This window comes from Auxenochlorella protothecoides (genome assembly GCF_000733215.1).
Source record: "Auxenochlorella protothecoides strain 0710 unplaced genomic scaffold scaffold85, whole genome shotgun sequence".
Classification (NCBI taxonomy): domain Eukaryota; kingdom Viridiplantae; phylum Chlorophyta; class Trebouxiophyceae; order Chlorellales; family Chlorellaceae; genus Auxenochlorella; species Auxenochlorella protothecoides.
In genome coordinates, this window is record NW_011934254.1 from 323,276 (window position 1) to 337,659 (window position 14,384).

The 14,384-nt window shown below is 63.8% G+C and overlaps 4 protein-coding genes across 4 annotated transcripts in view; 1 reads left to right on the top strand and 3 right to left on the bottom strand.

Moving 5' to 3' along the window:
- F751_6294 (putative RNA polymerase II transcription factor B subunit 1-1) overlaps positions 1–2,528 on the bottom strand; it is a gene marked incomplete at both ends in the record, with an annotated part of 4,187 nt that extends 1,659 nt beyond the window's left edge. The window contains 9 exons of the mRNA XM_011400737.1: positions 47–261; positions 496–647; positions 899–977; positions 1,108–1,226; positions 1,431–1,483; positions 1,583–1,680; positions 1,893–1,918; positions 2,151–2,272; positions 2,405–2,528. Of these exons, the coding sequence (XP_011399039.1) occupies positions 47–261; positions 496–647; positions 899–977; positions 1,108–1,226; positions 1,431–1,483; positions 1,583–1,680; positions 1,893–1,918; positions 2,151–2,272; positions 2,405–2,528 (988 nt within the window). The remainder of the gene's footprint in view (positions 1–46; positions 262–495; positions 648–898; positions 978–1,107; positions 1,227–1,430; positions 1,484–1,582; positions 1,681–1,892; positions 1,919–2,150; positions 2,273–2,404) is intronic.
- Positions 2,529–4,407: 1,879 nt separating this feature from the next.
- F751_6295 (Histone-lysine N-methyltransferase setd3) lies at positions 4,408–7,283 on the bottom strand (the record flags this gene model as incomplete). Its single annotated transcript, XM_011400738.1, has 6 exons — positions 4,408–5,076; positions 5,363–5,483; positions 5,736–6,091; positions 6,321–6,480; positions 6,754–7,007; positions 7,125–7,283. 6 exons carry the CDS (start codon positions 7,281–7,283, stop codon positions 4,408–4,410), a joined length of 1,719 nt encoding a protein of 572 aa, XP_011399040.1.
- Positions 7,284–8,610: 1,327 nt separating this feature from the next.
- Positions 8,611–9,348, top strand: F751_6296 (hypothetical protein; the record flags this gene model as incomplete). Its single annotated transcript, XM_011400739.1, has 3 exons — positions 8,611–8,853; positions 8,990–9,234; positions 9,303–9,348. 3 exons carry the CDS (start codon positions 8,611–8,613, stop codon positions 9,346–9,348), a joined length of 534 nt encoding a protein of 177 aa, XP_011399041.1.
- Positions 9,349–10,033: 685 nt separating this feature from the next.
- On the bottom strand, positions 10,034–10,495 carry F751_6297 (hypothetical protein; the record flags this gene model as incomplete). Its single annotated transcript, XM_011400740.1, has 1 exon — positions 10,034–10,495. The coding sequence occupies one exon, from the start codon at positions 10,493–10,495 to the stop codon at positions 10,034–10,036; it is 462 nt and encodes a 153-aa protein (XP_011399042.1).
- Positions 10,496–14,384: the final 3,889 nt, after the last annotated feature.

Below are 14,384 nucleotides of genomic sequence, written 5' to 3' on the forward strand. Positions count from 1 at the left end.
AGCAGCGGAATGGCCTGCTCCCCCCCCCCAAAAAAACTCCTGCCACGTGCCTGTTCAGGCCCTCGAAGGTCTTCAAGGCCGTGGTCGCGATGGCGCAGCGGCTCGCCCCTGGGCTCCCTCGCGGCCGTGCGCGACGCCCCCGCCTGGGAGGCCGCCAGGCGCGTGGCGATGGCGGCCGTGTCGTGGGAGGAGGGGCCGTCCCCGTCCCCGGCGAGGTCCAGCACGCCCTCGGGGGTGCCCTCCAGGACCAGGGCTGCGTGCCTGGATCAATGCAGTGGGGTGGAAGGAATGGAAGGTGGGACGTGGTAAATACCATGTCGGCAAATGCCCCTTGCAGAGGGCTTTGGATGATGCTGGGATCTCGGGGCAGCCAACCCAGCGGGCTGCTGGGGTGACTGCCACCTCTTTGCTCAAGGCCGGGGCCAGGCAGGGGCGATTGACTGCGCACATTCGTGGATGTTTGCCTTGAAACTCAGCAGGCACACCCGAGCCCACCTGTTAAGGTCCTTGGCCAGGTAGCCCGCGGCGCCCAGCCCGGCCTCGGCCCCCTCCGAGCGCTGGAGCATGGCGTACTGCTCTCCCTGGGCCGCCTCCAGGTTCAGCGTGGGGTCCACCTCCTGCATCCTGCCGCGGGCCCGTGCTGCCTCCTGTGGGGAAGCGCCGAGGTGGATGGAGGGGTTGGTGCGGAGGTGCGTTGGGAAACTGTTGGATGATTGAAACGCCATTCTGGCCAACACAACCGCTGCGAGGGCAGCATTAGCGGAGGTTCAGACACCCACTCCTGCCGCGTGGCCTGTCGCGATGCAGGCGCGGCAGCTTGGAGGCTGTGTCATCAACCAGGGTTTGGTGGCTCCCAACCCCTGGACACCTGCGCGCCACCCCTTGACCATCCTCGGACCTGCAAGGCAATCTGTCGTCGAAATGGGCCAAACACCTCGTCCTCAAAATCCTCCTCGTCCGGCCCCAAGCCCTTGCGTCTGGCCAAGAGAGGGGGAGAGGTGTGCTGGGTGGGGAGTTGAGGAGGCGCTGTAAGGGCCGCCAAATGTGGTGACCTTGCTCAGGCGGTGTACAAGGGAGGGAGGGTTCCAGCAAGCATGGCCCGCCCACCTCCTTGCTAGACGCTTGTACTGCTCCTTGAAGTAGACTGTCCAAAACTCCTTTTCGTTGAGTTCATGCGGGACCTTGGCGAGGAAGGCGCGATGCACCTCAGGCCGTTCATTGAAGATCTAGCAGGGTTTGAAGGGTGGGGTCCAACGAGGGATACTTAACAGAAGGGTCAGCTGACAGGAAACTGGACAGTAGCGCTGTTGGCCTCTCATGGCATCAAGTACAGGCAACACATGGCACGCACTGTTTGCTCTCACCACCCGTGCCTCCCCCCTTCAAACACTCTAGGCTCCGGTTCCTGGCACGAGGTATCAACCCCGCACCTGTGCAATGATCTCCGGAGTGAGGCTAAAGTGCACAGTGTCGGTTTGCCCGTCTGCCGCAGGCCTGACCTCTGAGGTCAGGGAGTTCGGGAGCCCCCTCCGCTGCGAGCTCGAGGCTGTGCGGTGTCCAGACGCAGACGCCCCAGCCCCACTCCCCAGCCTCGCCAGGTGCGAAGCGCGGGCCGCCCAGAACTCCTGCTCGGGCAGGATGCCTGGCACCACCAGTTCCAGGTACAGCTTTTCCAGGTCCCTGAAGGAGGCAGAGGTGGTGCATGATGTGCTGGATACGGAAGCGACGGCAGCAGGTCTGGTGGTGATCGATGTCCACCCTCCTGGAAGGAGCACCTGCTGGATCCTTGCGGCGCCAGCAGCAGTTTCTTGGGCAATCAGGTTGGGCTGGTCGGCAAGGCATTGCAAGCCTCAGAGGATGAGACACAGAGCTCTGCTGGAAAACCACCTCACCTGTCCTGAGCAAAGTAGGCGGCCTTCTGCGGGGCACTGGGCACTCCAGGGGGTGGGGTCGATGATGCCAACAGCTTTGCCTGCGATTGCTTAGCAGGACAGACTCTTGTCAACGGCATCAGGGGGGCTGTGGACAAGCAACACCCCTTCAAATTGCTTGAATGCTGTCCCTTAAGGTACTGCCTCCAACCAGCCAGCTCCTAGGGAGGCCACCCCCCCATCCAGCAACAGGCCAATCACTCTCCCAACCCTTCCTACCCTGAGCTTCTTGATGAGGTCGACAGCCTCATCGCGGTCGCTGACAGACTCAAACCCTAGCACCAGTGTCCCTGTGGGCCACTCCAGCCTGATGAAGGGCTTGTTGGGGGCCTGCTGCGTGCCTGTGACACAATGGCATGGCGGCAGACGATGTCAAGGAGGTAAGAGCATTACACGAGGACTCGTGATGGCGCAACATCGCGTGCCATGACCCTCTTGGGACAGCACTCACGGGTCACCGCTGCCAGTTCCACCAGAGCTGGAGTCGCGATGGCGCGATCCGCGGGGGACCACGCCAGTCTGGTCGCATAGATTGAGCAGGTGCCCGGGGGAGAAGAGGTGGAGGTTCCCTGCCGCGCTGGGCGTGTGAAGAAGCATGCATCCGACGGCATCCTCTGGACACCCTTCACGCACTAGGAAGATGGGGAGTGATTCCCATTCTTTCATACGATCTCTATTTGATGCTCTTCCTCAAAGCGTTTATTCCGACATCGTGCTATTCTGAGCTGAATAGGCAAGAGATCGTACTCGCGGTTCACGCAGGTCGTCGTTTACGTCACCCAATCATTCCTCAGTCCTCTTCCTGCCAGCAGCTGGGCCACCAGCCATGACACCAGGTCATACAACGTTGATTTAAAATTTATAAGCCTACATGGAGAGCTGAGTGCTCCTAACACTTTTCAGTGAACGTATTTCAATGTCCCACAGCACGTCATGCAGCGTCCTGTGGATTCGATGACGTCTTGTTTGCACGATGAGGAGTCCGACGTACAGTCTATACCCAATAGTCAGCAATTTTTTATCATATGACATTACTGGTTTAAATGAAAAGGCACCCCGGGAATGCATTTTTATCGGGCTGCTCTCGCGGATGGGGGAGCAGACCTGGAAGGTCGCCTCACTCCTCAAGTTGCATACTGCCTTCCGCCATACGTATATGGTAAAGCTTGACCTATATCGAGTCGACATACTTTCAAGCAGCTCAGGAGGGCGAGCTAGATACGTGCATGTGCTTGAGTACTTGGTGCCAGGCTCTGCCGATGACCGCCTCACCCGGTGCTCGGCTTAGACGCCCTTCTTTTCCTGCCACTTGATGATCCGATTGACCAGTACAACTGGATCCCCCTTCATCTCTATTCTAGATCTCCTGCGTGTACTGCATACACCCTCGCACCTGCACAGGGTCAGGATGCTCCCGAGGTTTCCATCGGTTCCCAACTTGCGCGATCACTCCCCAACCCCTTGGCAGACCCGTTACATGTGATTTAAAGAGAAGGGTTGTGCATTTTCCTGTGCTGTTTTCCTGATCTCGTGTCTCGCTCACTGCTGAGATCCACCCGCAACACGCTTCTACGCCACAAAACACTCGGACCGGGCCCCTATGACTGGGCCACGCTCAACGCGATGCACATCCAGCCGGGGCTCGAGGCCATTCTGGAGGCGAAGTCGGAGAGTTAGCATGTCGGGGCCTAGACGGGACACCAACTTATCCCGTGGGGGAGTTTTGAGAGGTCCGGATCCGGTGGGATCCGGCCGAGGCAGAAACAGGCTGCGGATGCACGTTGGGTGGAACTCAACAGCAGGGGATCAGGAAACAAGCCAAAGAATCCGTACCACCCATTTCGAAACCAAATGCAACGGGAGTGCCAGAGGGATGAGAGCCAGGTGGTGTGGGAAGAGTACTGTGTTGGATGCTGGGGCGATACCGGACCTTATTGTAGATGCGCAGGGAGTAATGGTACAAGTCTGAACATTCTGACAAGTAATGACAGAAAGCTCAAAGTAAAGAAATAAACAAGAATCGTGGGGTCTAGGATCTCTGAATCTGGTTGTATACCCCGGACCACCAGCGTCAGCGGCATCTCCCCGTGCAAGGTAGGAAGGTTTGGTATTGCCGATATTTCAGTTGCAAACTTCCCCACATGGCTTTCTTGTACCCCTCTAGCCGGACCTTGGTCAGACTACCGGCAAACACCAGCACGAGTTTGAGGATCACTGTCTCTTGCGCTCACTGTTTCTTGCCATACTCTGAGGCAAGAAGGTTGGCAACGATGCTTGAGCAGTTCAGGAGGAGCGAGCATCCAGGAGCAGCAGGGAGAGCAGCGGCGGGAGAAGGAAATCCGGTTCATTATTGTCTGGAGAGAATGTGAAGGGTGAGCCAAGGAGTGGGTTCCTGCTTGGCAGGCGTACTTACTGGTCTGACTGCTTAGGTCCTGCACTGGCCCGGCTGATCTCGCCAGGGTCCATGGGGTGCGCATTAGACCCCGGCGACGGCCGCCCGCAGCCGGGCGAGGCACTCCCGCTGCGCGCAACGCAGGATGGCCTGCTGGCCCAGCACGTACTGCCGGCACGCAGCCGAGCTGGCCACCCAGCCGTCGTCCATGCCATTCTCGTCCAGCTCCGGCGTGATGGCTGTGGTTGGCCCCGGTCCAACAGACCCTGCTGCATGGACTTCATTGCCAAGACCGGGCGCCGAGTCCTGGGCGCCCGTTGCATCTTCCATATCCACACCTGACGCGTCCTGCCCCCCTGCGCCCGCCATGGCCACTCCCTGCCTGGACTCCAGGGAGTTTGCAGCTCGTGGCGACCCCGCCAGGAGCGGGCAGGCCTCCAGCGGGTCCAGCAGCTGGGCCAGGGCGACGTCCAGAGTGCGCAGCGCCTGCGCCTCGTTCTCCGGGTTCAGCGGGGCGCGCCCCGGATCGTCCCCGGTCTCCATCCCGGCCAACTCCTCGGCCGTGGCCACGGCCACCCGCAGGGCGGCCAGCAGCTGCGGCGACAGGCGGGCGGCACTCAGGTTGTGCTCCGTGGCGAGGCCCAGCCGCTCCCATACGGCGGTGCGGCGGGCGTGCAGGGCCGCGTCCTCCTCGGCCGGGAGCTCTAGGGTCAGGGGGACGACATCATGCGGGTTGTCGGCGATGACAAAGCCCTGCATGGGGGCGGGAGCGTTTGGGGAGGGGGTTGAGGGGGCCAGATTGGCTCAGGGGTATGGCCGGGAGGATGGCGGTGTTGACTGGGGCAGGGTAACATGCCCACGCACATGCTGCTGCACGGATCCTGGTGCATCTGGTTATCCACAAGACAGCGTGCATCCAGGCACTTTGTCCTGCAATCCCAACGCCTCAGTCGACCCACTCCCCAGCCCCTTTCAATTCCCTGTCCTTCCCTCCTCGTACCCCCCGCCCCACCTCCCCCCACCCCTCTCTTCTGCCTACATAGTAGCACAGCAGCTTCAGGTTGGGCACCGGGCCGTAGGAGATGAAGACCTGCTCCCCCTCCTTGCAGGGCCTGAAGGCGGGGAAGTTGAGCATGCCCGCCTCGCTCAGCCGCCCGTACCTCACCACATGTGGCGCGGGGGAGTGGTTGACGTGGCAGGCGAAGGGCACCATGACCGGCGTGGAGGTGGAGGGGGCTGGGGCTGGGGCGGAGGCGGAGGTGGCGCCGGCGGAGGGGCAGGCGGCGGCTGCCGGGGGGCAGGGCGGGCCCGGCGGGACTGCTACGCTCTCGCCGCTGGCCCGGCGCGGCTCGCCGGTGCCCTGCGCCCCGGCCCCTGCGCCGGGCGCCGGGTCGCGGCCCGCGCCCGGGAACTCTATCTCAAAGGCGTAGCTGTACCACAGCTCCGCGGCCCAGGTGTACTGCCCGAACTCGAACCAGGCGGGGGAGAGGAGGGCGGGGTAGGCCGCCAGGAGCATGGCCAGCAGGGGGCGGGTGGCGTCGTACTGGCGCTTCAGGTGGCCCTGCGCGCGCGTCAGCTCCAGCGCGCCAGCCGTCCCCGCCAGTCGGTGCACGAGAGTGGGCGGGAAGCTGAGGCCGGTGTGGAAGGCGGCGGGGAGGGAGGCCCAGTAGCGCGCCCAGGCGCTGTCGGGGTCGTGGCGGTCGATCATGGTGAACAGGATCAGCAGGTTGTCCACGGCGAGGTCGGGGATGGCGCTCAGCATGCGGCCCTGGCGAGGAAAGGGTGGGATGAGGGAGGCGTGTGGGGTTCAACAGGAGACGCCGTGGGGGGACGGATGGGGGAGGGGAGGCTGGCGTGGCGGGGGCGGGAGGCATGCAGCAGGGGAGGGCCGGCACCCGGCTCGCAAGCGCATTCGGCGAGGGGCCGGATGGGCCCCCCCCGTCCCCCTCTGCCAGGGACGGGGATGACGAGCCGCCCATTCCCTGTCCCAGGCTCACCACGTCGGTCTTGCGCACGGTGTCCTCGTAGATCAGGGCCGCTGCGGGGATGCTGAGCAGATTCTCGCCGGGCTCAATGTCCCTGCCGGCCGCACACCCCCGAAGCGCCCCAAACTTGGCGATGCGGATGTTGGACTGGATGCCCACATCAGCAGCCCACCTGCTTGTGTGCTGGTTCAAGGCGGATGAGCGAGTATGGACGGACGAGAGGGGTTCGGGCGATGGGGAGGGGCCGCACCTGGCCCATATCTTTTGAGAAAACACAGCGCAATGCTTCACAGGAGTCAGCCTTCCAGCCATGATCACCATGATGAGCCTTTGGATAGCGAATTGCAGGGGTCCAATTTGCCATGGTGCACGCTTTGAAGCGTCGCATTTGTGGTAGTGCACCAGGCACCGGCAGCCATCTGAAAACCCTACACCCTGCCTTCACCTCTGAAAATCTGCTGCCGGGCTGTCATCGGCCGGGTATCTAACGCTGTCCGCCTGCATCGAGGCATCCCCATGGACAAAGGAGGGCCAGAGACCCTCGCAGTGCTGTCTGAGGGCCTGGCGGACCTCCTCACAACCCTCCTCCTGCCCAGGCCCTGGGAGGTAGGAGAGGAGCAGGGACACCGCCGCAGCCTCATTTCGCAGGTTCAGCGGTGACTGCAGCTCCTGTGGGGACTCCAGGAAGTAGGACTCGATCTGCAGAGGAGGAACAGGGGGAGCGTGCGCCGGGCGTGGTCGGGGGTTTCGGGTGTCCCACCGCACAATGTGCCAGGATGTCGATGGCCCCTGCCGACCGACTCTCGACTCGCACACCTTGCTCAGGCAGTGAACTCGAGCGACGAGCATGAGGAGGGTCACATTTTGCCCGCAGGCATGTATGCGGAGGGGGGTGTACGGGCTGCGTGCCTCCACCCCCACAGCCGCCAACAGGGACCGTTTGGAGGGGTCCGGAAGATCAAATTTTATGTCCATCGGGATTGTTGGCTGGCAATCAGTGGATCCCAGCCAGGGATGGGATCCCTGGAGACACCCTGATGTGGTGGGCCCCTCCCGACGCATGGTATTATGTTACATTCAACTGATCTCTCATGCGCGCGCGCTGCACGGCTCGGCGAAGAATCAGTTCCTTTCATGACAGCCTGGACATCCGGACCGTCGATAGCATATGTTCCTTACATGCATCAGAACCATCATTGAAAACATCATGCTTCGGGTATTCGTATATGAGAGACGAGCAGCAGCATGTTCCTGTTCATGGTATCAGTGGCAAGCGAACTCTACTACGTGCCATCACAAAGTGGTGTAGAATCAAGTTTGAGACTTCATAAAATTGGAAGGTATGGACTTCAAGACATACTGATAAATAGAAAGAGTGTCAAGTGCATCAAGGATGGGAGAGGAGAGTCCTGGTACACACCCGTGTCCGCCGTAGGTACTCAACGAGATGACTTTCCCGCAGGGAGCTGATCCTGTTGAAGAAGGTAGAAGGCGATGCATGTGAAATCGAGTTACAGGTAATCCCCCAAAGGTGTGAGTGGGTGAGCATCCCCGCCATGCGTTTTCATAAGAGACCCCTCCTCCACCTGTCCCTGCCAGCTAATTCACCTGGGTTTGCCATGCCGGGCCAGGAATCGCGCATCCCAGTCTTCAAGGAGGATCAGGGAAGACGAATCCTGGCTCTCCTGCCTCCTCGTCGACGACGGCAAGTCCACCGTTCGTCGGGACCACCAGATGAGCATCGCGCAGGACGCCAACGCCAGCCCTCCCGCTGCCAGGGCCTGCTGGCTCGGCCTTGATGTGGTGCAGGAGCGGCATCGGATGGAAGATCGCCGGTTTGATCGTCGCATTGATGCAGGTACCAGGATCACCGAGGCGCGGGAGCTAGATATCGTTGAGGAAGGTGCTTGCAAGTGCCCTGGGCAAGGGTTCGGCGCCGTGCTCACTCGGGGCCTCTCGGTGGCTCGCGGCAACTTGCCGGAAGAATGCATACTTTATGTATCCTTGTTCACGGAGTGCAAGGGGTGAAGGGGTTCTGATATGCATATGGGAGGGGCGGGGCACGGGTATCGGTCTTGAACTCGTTGCATCACCGATCTCGCCTCACGGAGCGCGCGGGGCGAGGGTGTCAGGGACACCATGAAGTGCACATTGATAGTATGATGCCGATAATTTGTATGAGTTACACCTCCCAAAATATATGGAAGCGACGGACCGCGCTGCCTGGAACCGAATACCAGCTCGCACAGGCCTCTTCTTGCCTGCTGGAGTGTCGTGATCGGCGTCAGCGCCACCAACGCCCATGGGGTGCTGTGTATCCCTTAATCGGGAAGTACTCAGGATCGTCTGCGGGCTGGTCACCCTCGTGGGAGTCTCCCTGCTCAGCATGACGGGGCTGGAGGCTCACAGGGCACCCGGCCCACTCTCTGACATCGGCAGCCTTTGGTTCCCGGGCATGCTGGCCGGCTTTGCAGCCCTGATCACGCTGCATGGTCTGCTGGGTGTCCTCGGGGCCTCCTTCGACTGGCCTGCCCTCCTGCACATGGTGCGCCAGGGGTCTCATGGGGCATGCGGGGGCGCATGCCTGTGCCGGCAGCCATGGTCTTGGTGATTGCCAGATCTACCCACATACTTGAACCCCTTCCTGCCCTACCCCGTCCACCCACCCCCTAACCTTGCAGATGACGGGCCTCTCCCTGGCCCTCATCCCGGTGGAGGCTGCCTGGCTGGCGGTGAGCCACACGCAGCTGGCGTGGCTGGAACGCGTGGCGCGGCATGACGGCTCCGGCGCCCTGGCGGCCCTGCTGGACCAGCTGGAGGCGCACCCCCACGCCGCGCGCGTTGCGGGCATTGCCCTGGCCGCCCTCCAGCTCCTGGGCTCGTGCCTGGGCGCGGCCGCTGCCTCGCACGCCCAGGCCCGGCACCGGTACCCCTGGAGCTCGGCCTGGGAGGGCGGCGGGCGGGGGGCCAGCCCCGCCCGCCCTCGCCTCGAAGCCGCCACGGGGTACTACACCCCCCAGTCTCGGCCCGGCACACCTGAGGCGTCGCCCATGCGGCTGCCACGGTCCGTCAGGAGGCCAGGGGCCACCAGCCCCACCCTGCCGGGGCCGGAGGGGGAGCCGGGGGCGAGGCGGCCCCTCCTCTGGCCCACGCCGGGGCGCCCCGGGGCGGACATTCCGTGACCCCGGGCGAGCAGCGAGGCCGAGCCCACCGCCGGGCTGAGGTGCTCCGCCAGCATTTTTCCCGCCCTCTGCGCCATGCTGGCTGACATGCTGGGGTGCGCAGAGATTTCCGCCACCGCACCGCCTGCCTGTGCCCTGCGCCCCATTCCCATTCCAGGGGGCTCAGCTCGGCACTGCCACACGACGTGCCTTGCACTCACCACACGGCGTGCCTTGCACTCACCACACGGCCCTCCTCTGGCCATCTTTTAATGATTTTGACCCTGTGCCGAGCACCTCCAGGGGAAGACAAGAGCGCTTGCAGCCTTCTTACGATTCAGTGGACCAGCGACAGGGGGGACAGCTGGGAGCAATGCCTCACACGTGAAGGGAGGGGAGGGAACAGGCAGGGTATGTCCGAGTGGCAGCGACAACGGCGCAAGGAGCAAGTGGGCAGGGACGAGGCTGGTGAGGGACAGCGGAGCCTGCAGTGTGTGCGGTGGACAGTGAGGGGCCGGATGGCGCAGAATGTCAAATGAAAGGACAGAGAAAGAGGCCGCAGCTTTAATCAGCATGAGGCGGGTGATGCTCGTCTGACCGAGGGGCCCTCGGCGGGGGAGGGGGGGCGGGCTGCACGCGCCTGGCGGCGGCTTGAGTGCGCGCCCTGTAAGTTGGGAATGGGGAATGCAGCGCGGTGTTGAGGGTCGGGCACCGGCCGACCAGGAGACGGCTGATCGCGCCAGGTCGGTCCCTGATTGCGCAGAGTGGGAATCGAGGCAGGTTGGGCGAGGCCCTTTCAGCGGGTGCGGGGCAGTGCCGGGCGGCGCCCAGCCCTTGCTCGTTACACCTTGGGGAGCTGTCAGCCCTGGACGGGAGCAGTCCACCGGGCGGCCCCGGGCTCTTCCCTGGGCCCCACCCGCCGCCGCTTGCGGCCCTTGACCTGCTGGGCCAGCTGCGGCCCAGCCTCCGTGCAGGGCCGGCTGGCGCGCAGGGCGGGGGGAGGGATGGACTCACCGGCCCCTTCATGCCCCAGTGCGGGCGGCCGGGCGGGCAGACGCTGGAGTGTGCCCTTGTGGAGCAGCGGGAAGCCGACGGGGTGGTCCAGCGGGAGCAGGACGGAGTGCAGGAAAGCGTAGCGCAGCGCGGCCAGCGGGCCCTGCCTGGGACAGGCGGTCCCCGTGTGGCAGACAGGTCCAGGGGCGCGGGCGTCCCGGGGCCCGCGGCTCATGACCTCGCCACCTGCAAGGATGCATTTCATGACCCCAGTGGGCTTGCTAACTTGCACTGGCCCCGTCTGGGGTCTAGCAGGGGAGCCTGTCCGTTACTCATGCTGCCATTCACTGGACCCCACAAGGTCTGAAGAAGACAGACTGCCCCCGGAGCGATGGAAGACAGTCCTGAGCCCCTCATCACAACCCACCTGGGGCTAGGCTGTCTGCCTCGAGGAGGCACAGGGAGGTGGTGGTGTGCAGGGATGCCTGCACAGAGGATGGGTGCACCTTTTGGGCACGCCGGCCATGTCCAGACGTATGAGCGCTGTCCCTGCCATGCATCAATGAGGTATGAGGTTTGCTGAAAACTTTGTGGAAGGCAGATTCTAAGGCTGGGCTCCTCCCGAGGTTGCAGAGCTACGTCAACGTGGCCAGAGCCAATGAAAGTGTACCGACTGAGATAGGCCCCCCCGAATGCATTTACCCCCTGGCGCCCGACACACTGTCGATGGGACCTACCCGCGCCGTCTGGAGATCGCGGTGTCCCCCAGCGCAACCTCGGTCGCGACAGCGCGCCAGGCGCGACAGGTTCCGCTGGCTGACTTTAGCTGTGCAGCGAGATGTCGGGGGGTGGGAGGCTGTGAGGCTCAACAGTATCGCACGGCCGATCGGGGACACCGATGCCGCAGGTAAGGGACATGGCGGCAAATTGGTGGGGCGACACCACATGGGGAGTAGCATGCGCCCAGCATTTCCTTCCGATGCGGGAGGGCCCGACCCACGCACCGAGGCTGCGCCCGACGGCAAGCCACTGAGACTCCGGAAAACAGCACGCAGTACGTCAGCATCCTGCCAGGGTGCAAGCATGCTGGGCGGAACAGGAATAGAGGCCCGGTGTGCCTCCTGTGCCCGATCTATGGACAACCTCCCCGTCAGGCGAGCATGAAGGCACCCGGGAGGCAGATGTCGCTGCTGCCCGAGACCTTCAGCACCCTAAGACACCCACTGGTCTGATACGAGTTCGACCCAGATCTCAGAAAGAACGGTGTTGAAGATGCTGGCGAGGGGAATGGCTGCGGGGTCATCATCGGCTGGTCCCCCGAAAAGTGGGAGGGAGGAACACACGTGACTCACCGTTCCCCCGGGAGTCTCATACCCGAAGACCCAGATCGGCGGGACGTGACGAGGCCTCCCGGAATGCACCAACTGCGCTGCAGGCATGCAACTTCGATACTCTGGATAAAAGTATCATCGGTCAAAGCATCTGTGTCGGCTTGAGATCTGGGAGGGAGACCCTCACAGCGCACACGATACCTGCCGGCGATTTCAAGACTGGCACACTCAATTTCGATGCCTGCGTGACACTCGCTATTCTAAAATGTTTGGAGGGGTGGAGGAGGTTGTTGCCAGCCTGCAGGGCGCACAGCAGGCCGGTGCAAGCCAGGAACAGCGAGCAGCTGCCACAGCCATCTTCGAACAGGCACGATGGGGCATGAGAGTGCCAGCTCCATAGATTCGCGGAATGGCAGGTCTCATGCATGGTATGGCATGCTTCAAATGCCGGCCGGGAAGTGTTCCTGCGCCCGTCATCCTGCATGATCAGACCCCCCCCTCCCCTCCAAACTCGTGCCGCTGCAGCTGAAATCTGGCGATGCAGCAGCAGGCGCTGCAGTCGCAACGGATCTCATCAGTGCCCACAGGCCCCTGGAAGTGAGGGTGCTGGGTTTCACGCTCCTCCAGCACCTGGTAGGCTCTGCCCTGGGATGCTTGAGAGAGGAGGGTTGGAGGTTGTGGAGGGGTGTGCTGACTCGCATGACATGTCGGGCTTCGGAGGCCCCACCCACCAGCCCTGATTTACCTCCACACACACACACCTGCCGACCGCATTCTGAGCCTTCCCTCGCCAGGTCGGGGCGCGCTGGGCCGAGTTCCAGGAGTCGGACCAGCAGCAGTGGGCAGCAGTCACGTTTGCGCAGCTGCAGCAGGGTGAGCTGGTTCAGCCCCGGAACCCGGGCACACCTGGATCCCCTGCAAGTCCTGCCGGGTGCCTCGAGCTTCTGCCGGCAGATTCGTCCCATCCAGACGCGATTCCCCCCTTTCCTCTCCCACTACCCCGCAGCCGCCAGCGGGGAGAACTGGGCGCTGCGCAGCAAGGCGGCGCTGCTGCTGGCCTTGGTCATCCGGCGCATGGGCGCGGAGGTGTGGGACTCGGCCCTACAGCGCCTGCTGGCCCTGGCAGGGGAGGGGCCGGTGTACCAGGGTCTGGTGGCGCTGGTCATCAAGTACGTGGCGGAGGAGATCACCCAGGCCTCCCAGGACGACATCGGGGTAAGTGTGACGACCTTGTGTACTTGTTTTTGGGAGAGTGTGGGGATGGGAACCGGTGTCAAGGGGGAAAGAGATCCACCCATTCCTTTGGGAGAGCATGTTTGGAGCTGACAGGGGGCTCGCATGCGCGTGTTGGCATGGGTTGCGGCGTTTGGCTGCCAGTGTGCACCCATCATCGGCTGGCACCACACCCTCACCCTCGCAGCACTCACCCTGGACCCCATTCCCAACCCTCATGACCATTTCTGCGACCCTGATCCTATGTCCTCCTCATGACCCCCCATCAGGGTGAGGCCAAGCGGCTGCTGGTCAACGCACTGACCAAGACGCTGCCGACCACCCTGGGCTTCCTCCAAAGCGTCCTGGAGGGCAACTACAGCGCTTTGGCTGGGGGAGGGGGCGGGCCAGCCGCCGAGGCCGCCGTCCATGCAGCCCTAGGTATGCGATGCTTCTCAGAGCACTGTTCGGCTGTTGGGCAGCGACCAGAGGTGTGCATCCACCCTCACCTGCAGTCACAGGGGCGCAGGGGCGCTCTGGGTGCACGCGTGTGCTTGGGCGGCCTCGCCGCACCGCTCGGCCCCTCACCACCGACCCGCTCTCCCACCTCCACTCCAGGCGCGACGGCCACCATGGCGGACTGGGCGCCGCAGGGCTCCCTGCTCTCATCCGGACTGCTGAACGCCTGCGGCTTCCTCCTCACCAGGGAGGAGTTCCGCGACGAGGCGCTGGGCATCCTGCGGCACATGGCAGGTCGGCGGGCGCGTGGGGGCTGGTGCTGTGGCGTCGTGGCACAGCCGCGATGCGTGGCCCCACGGCCTGTAGGGCGCAAGGGGTGGGTGGCAACCCCTGGATGCCCTCGGGGGCGGCCACCCGCCCTGTGCCCCATCGGCCATGCACGAAGGCTTGCGCCACCAGTGTCGCCCCCCCCCCCACCACCACCAAACAAAAACCACACACATGCCACAGGCCGGAAGGTGGAGCAAGAGGACGAGGCGGCGGTGGCGGCCGCCGCCCGCGCGGTGGCCGACGTCCTTTCCTCCTGCGCCCAGTCCCTGCTCTCCCCCTCCGCCTCGCTGGGCTGGGAGGGCGAGGACGAGGAGTTTGCGGAGGGCGTGTGCGAGGCCTGCTCCGTGCTGGCCGCCACGCACTGGGCGCGCGCCTGGGGCCTGGCGCCCGCGATCCCGGCGCCGGCGGGGGCGGCGGGGCGCGCGGCGGCGGGCGACGCTCGGCGCGACGCGCCGGCCGTGGCCGCCCGCGACGCGCTCCTCCAGGCCATGCTGGGCCTGGCCGGGCATGCGCACCCGCCGCTGGCCGACGCCGCGCTGCCCTTCTGGCTGTCGGTGCTGGGCGAGGCTGCGTCCGCGGCTCGTATAACT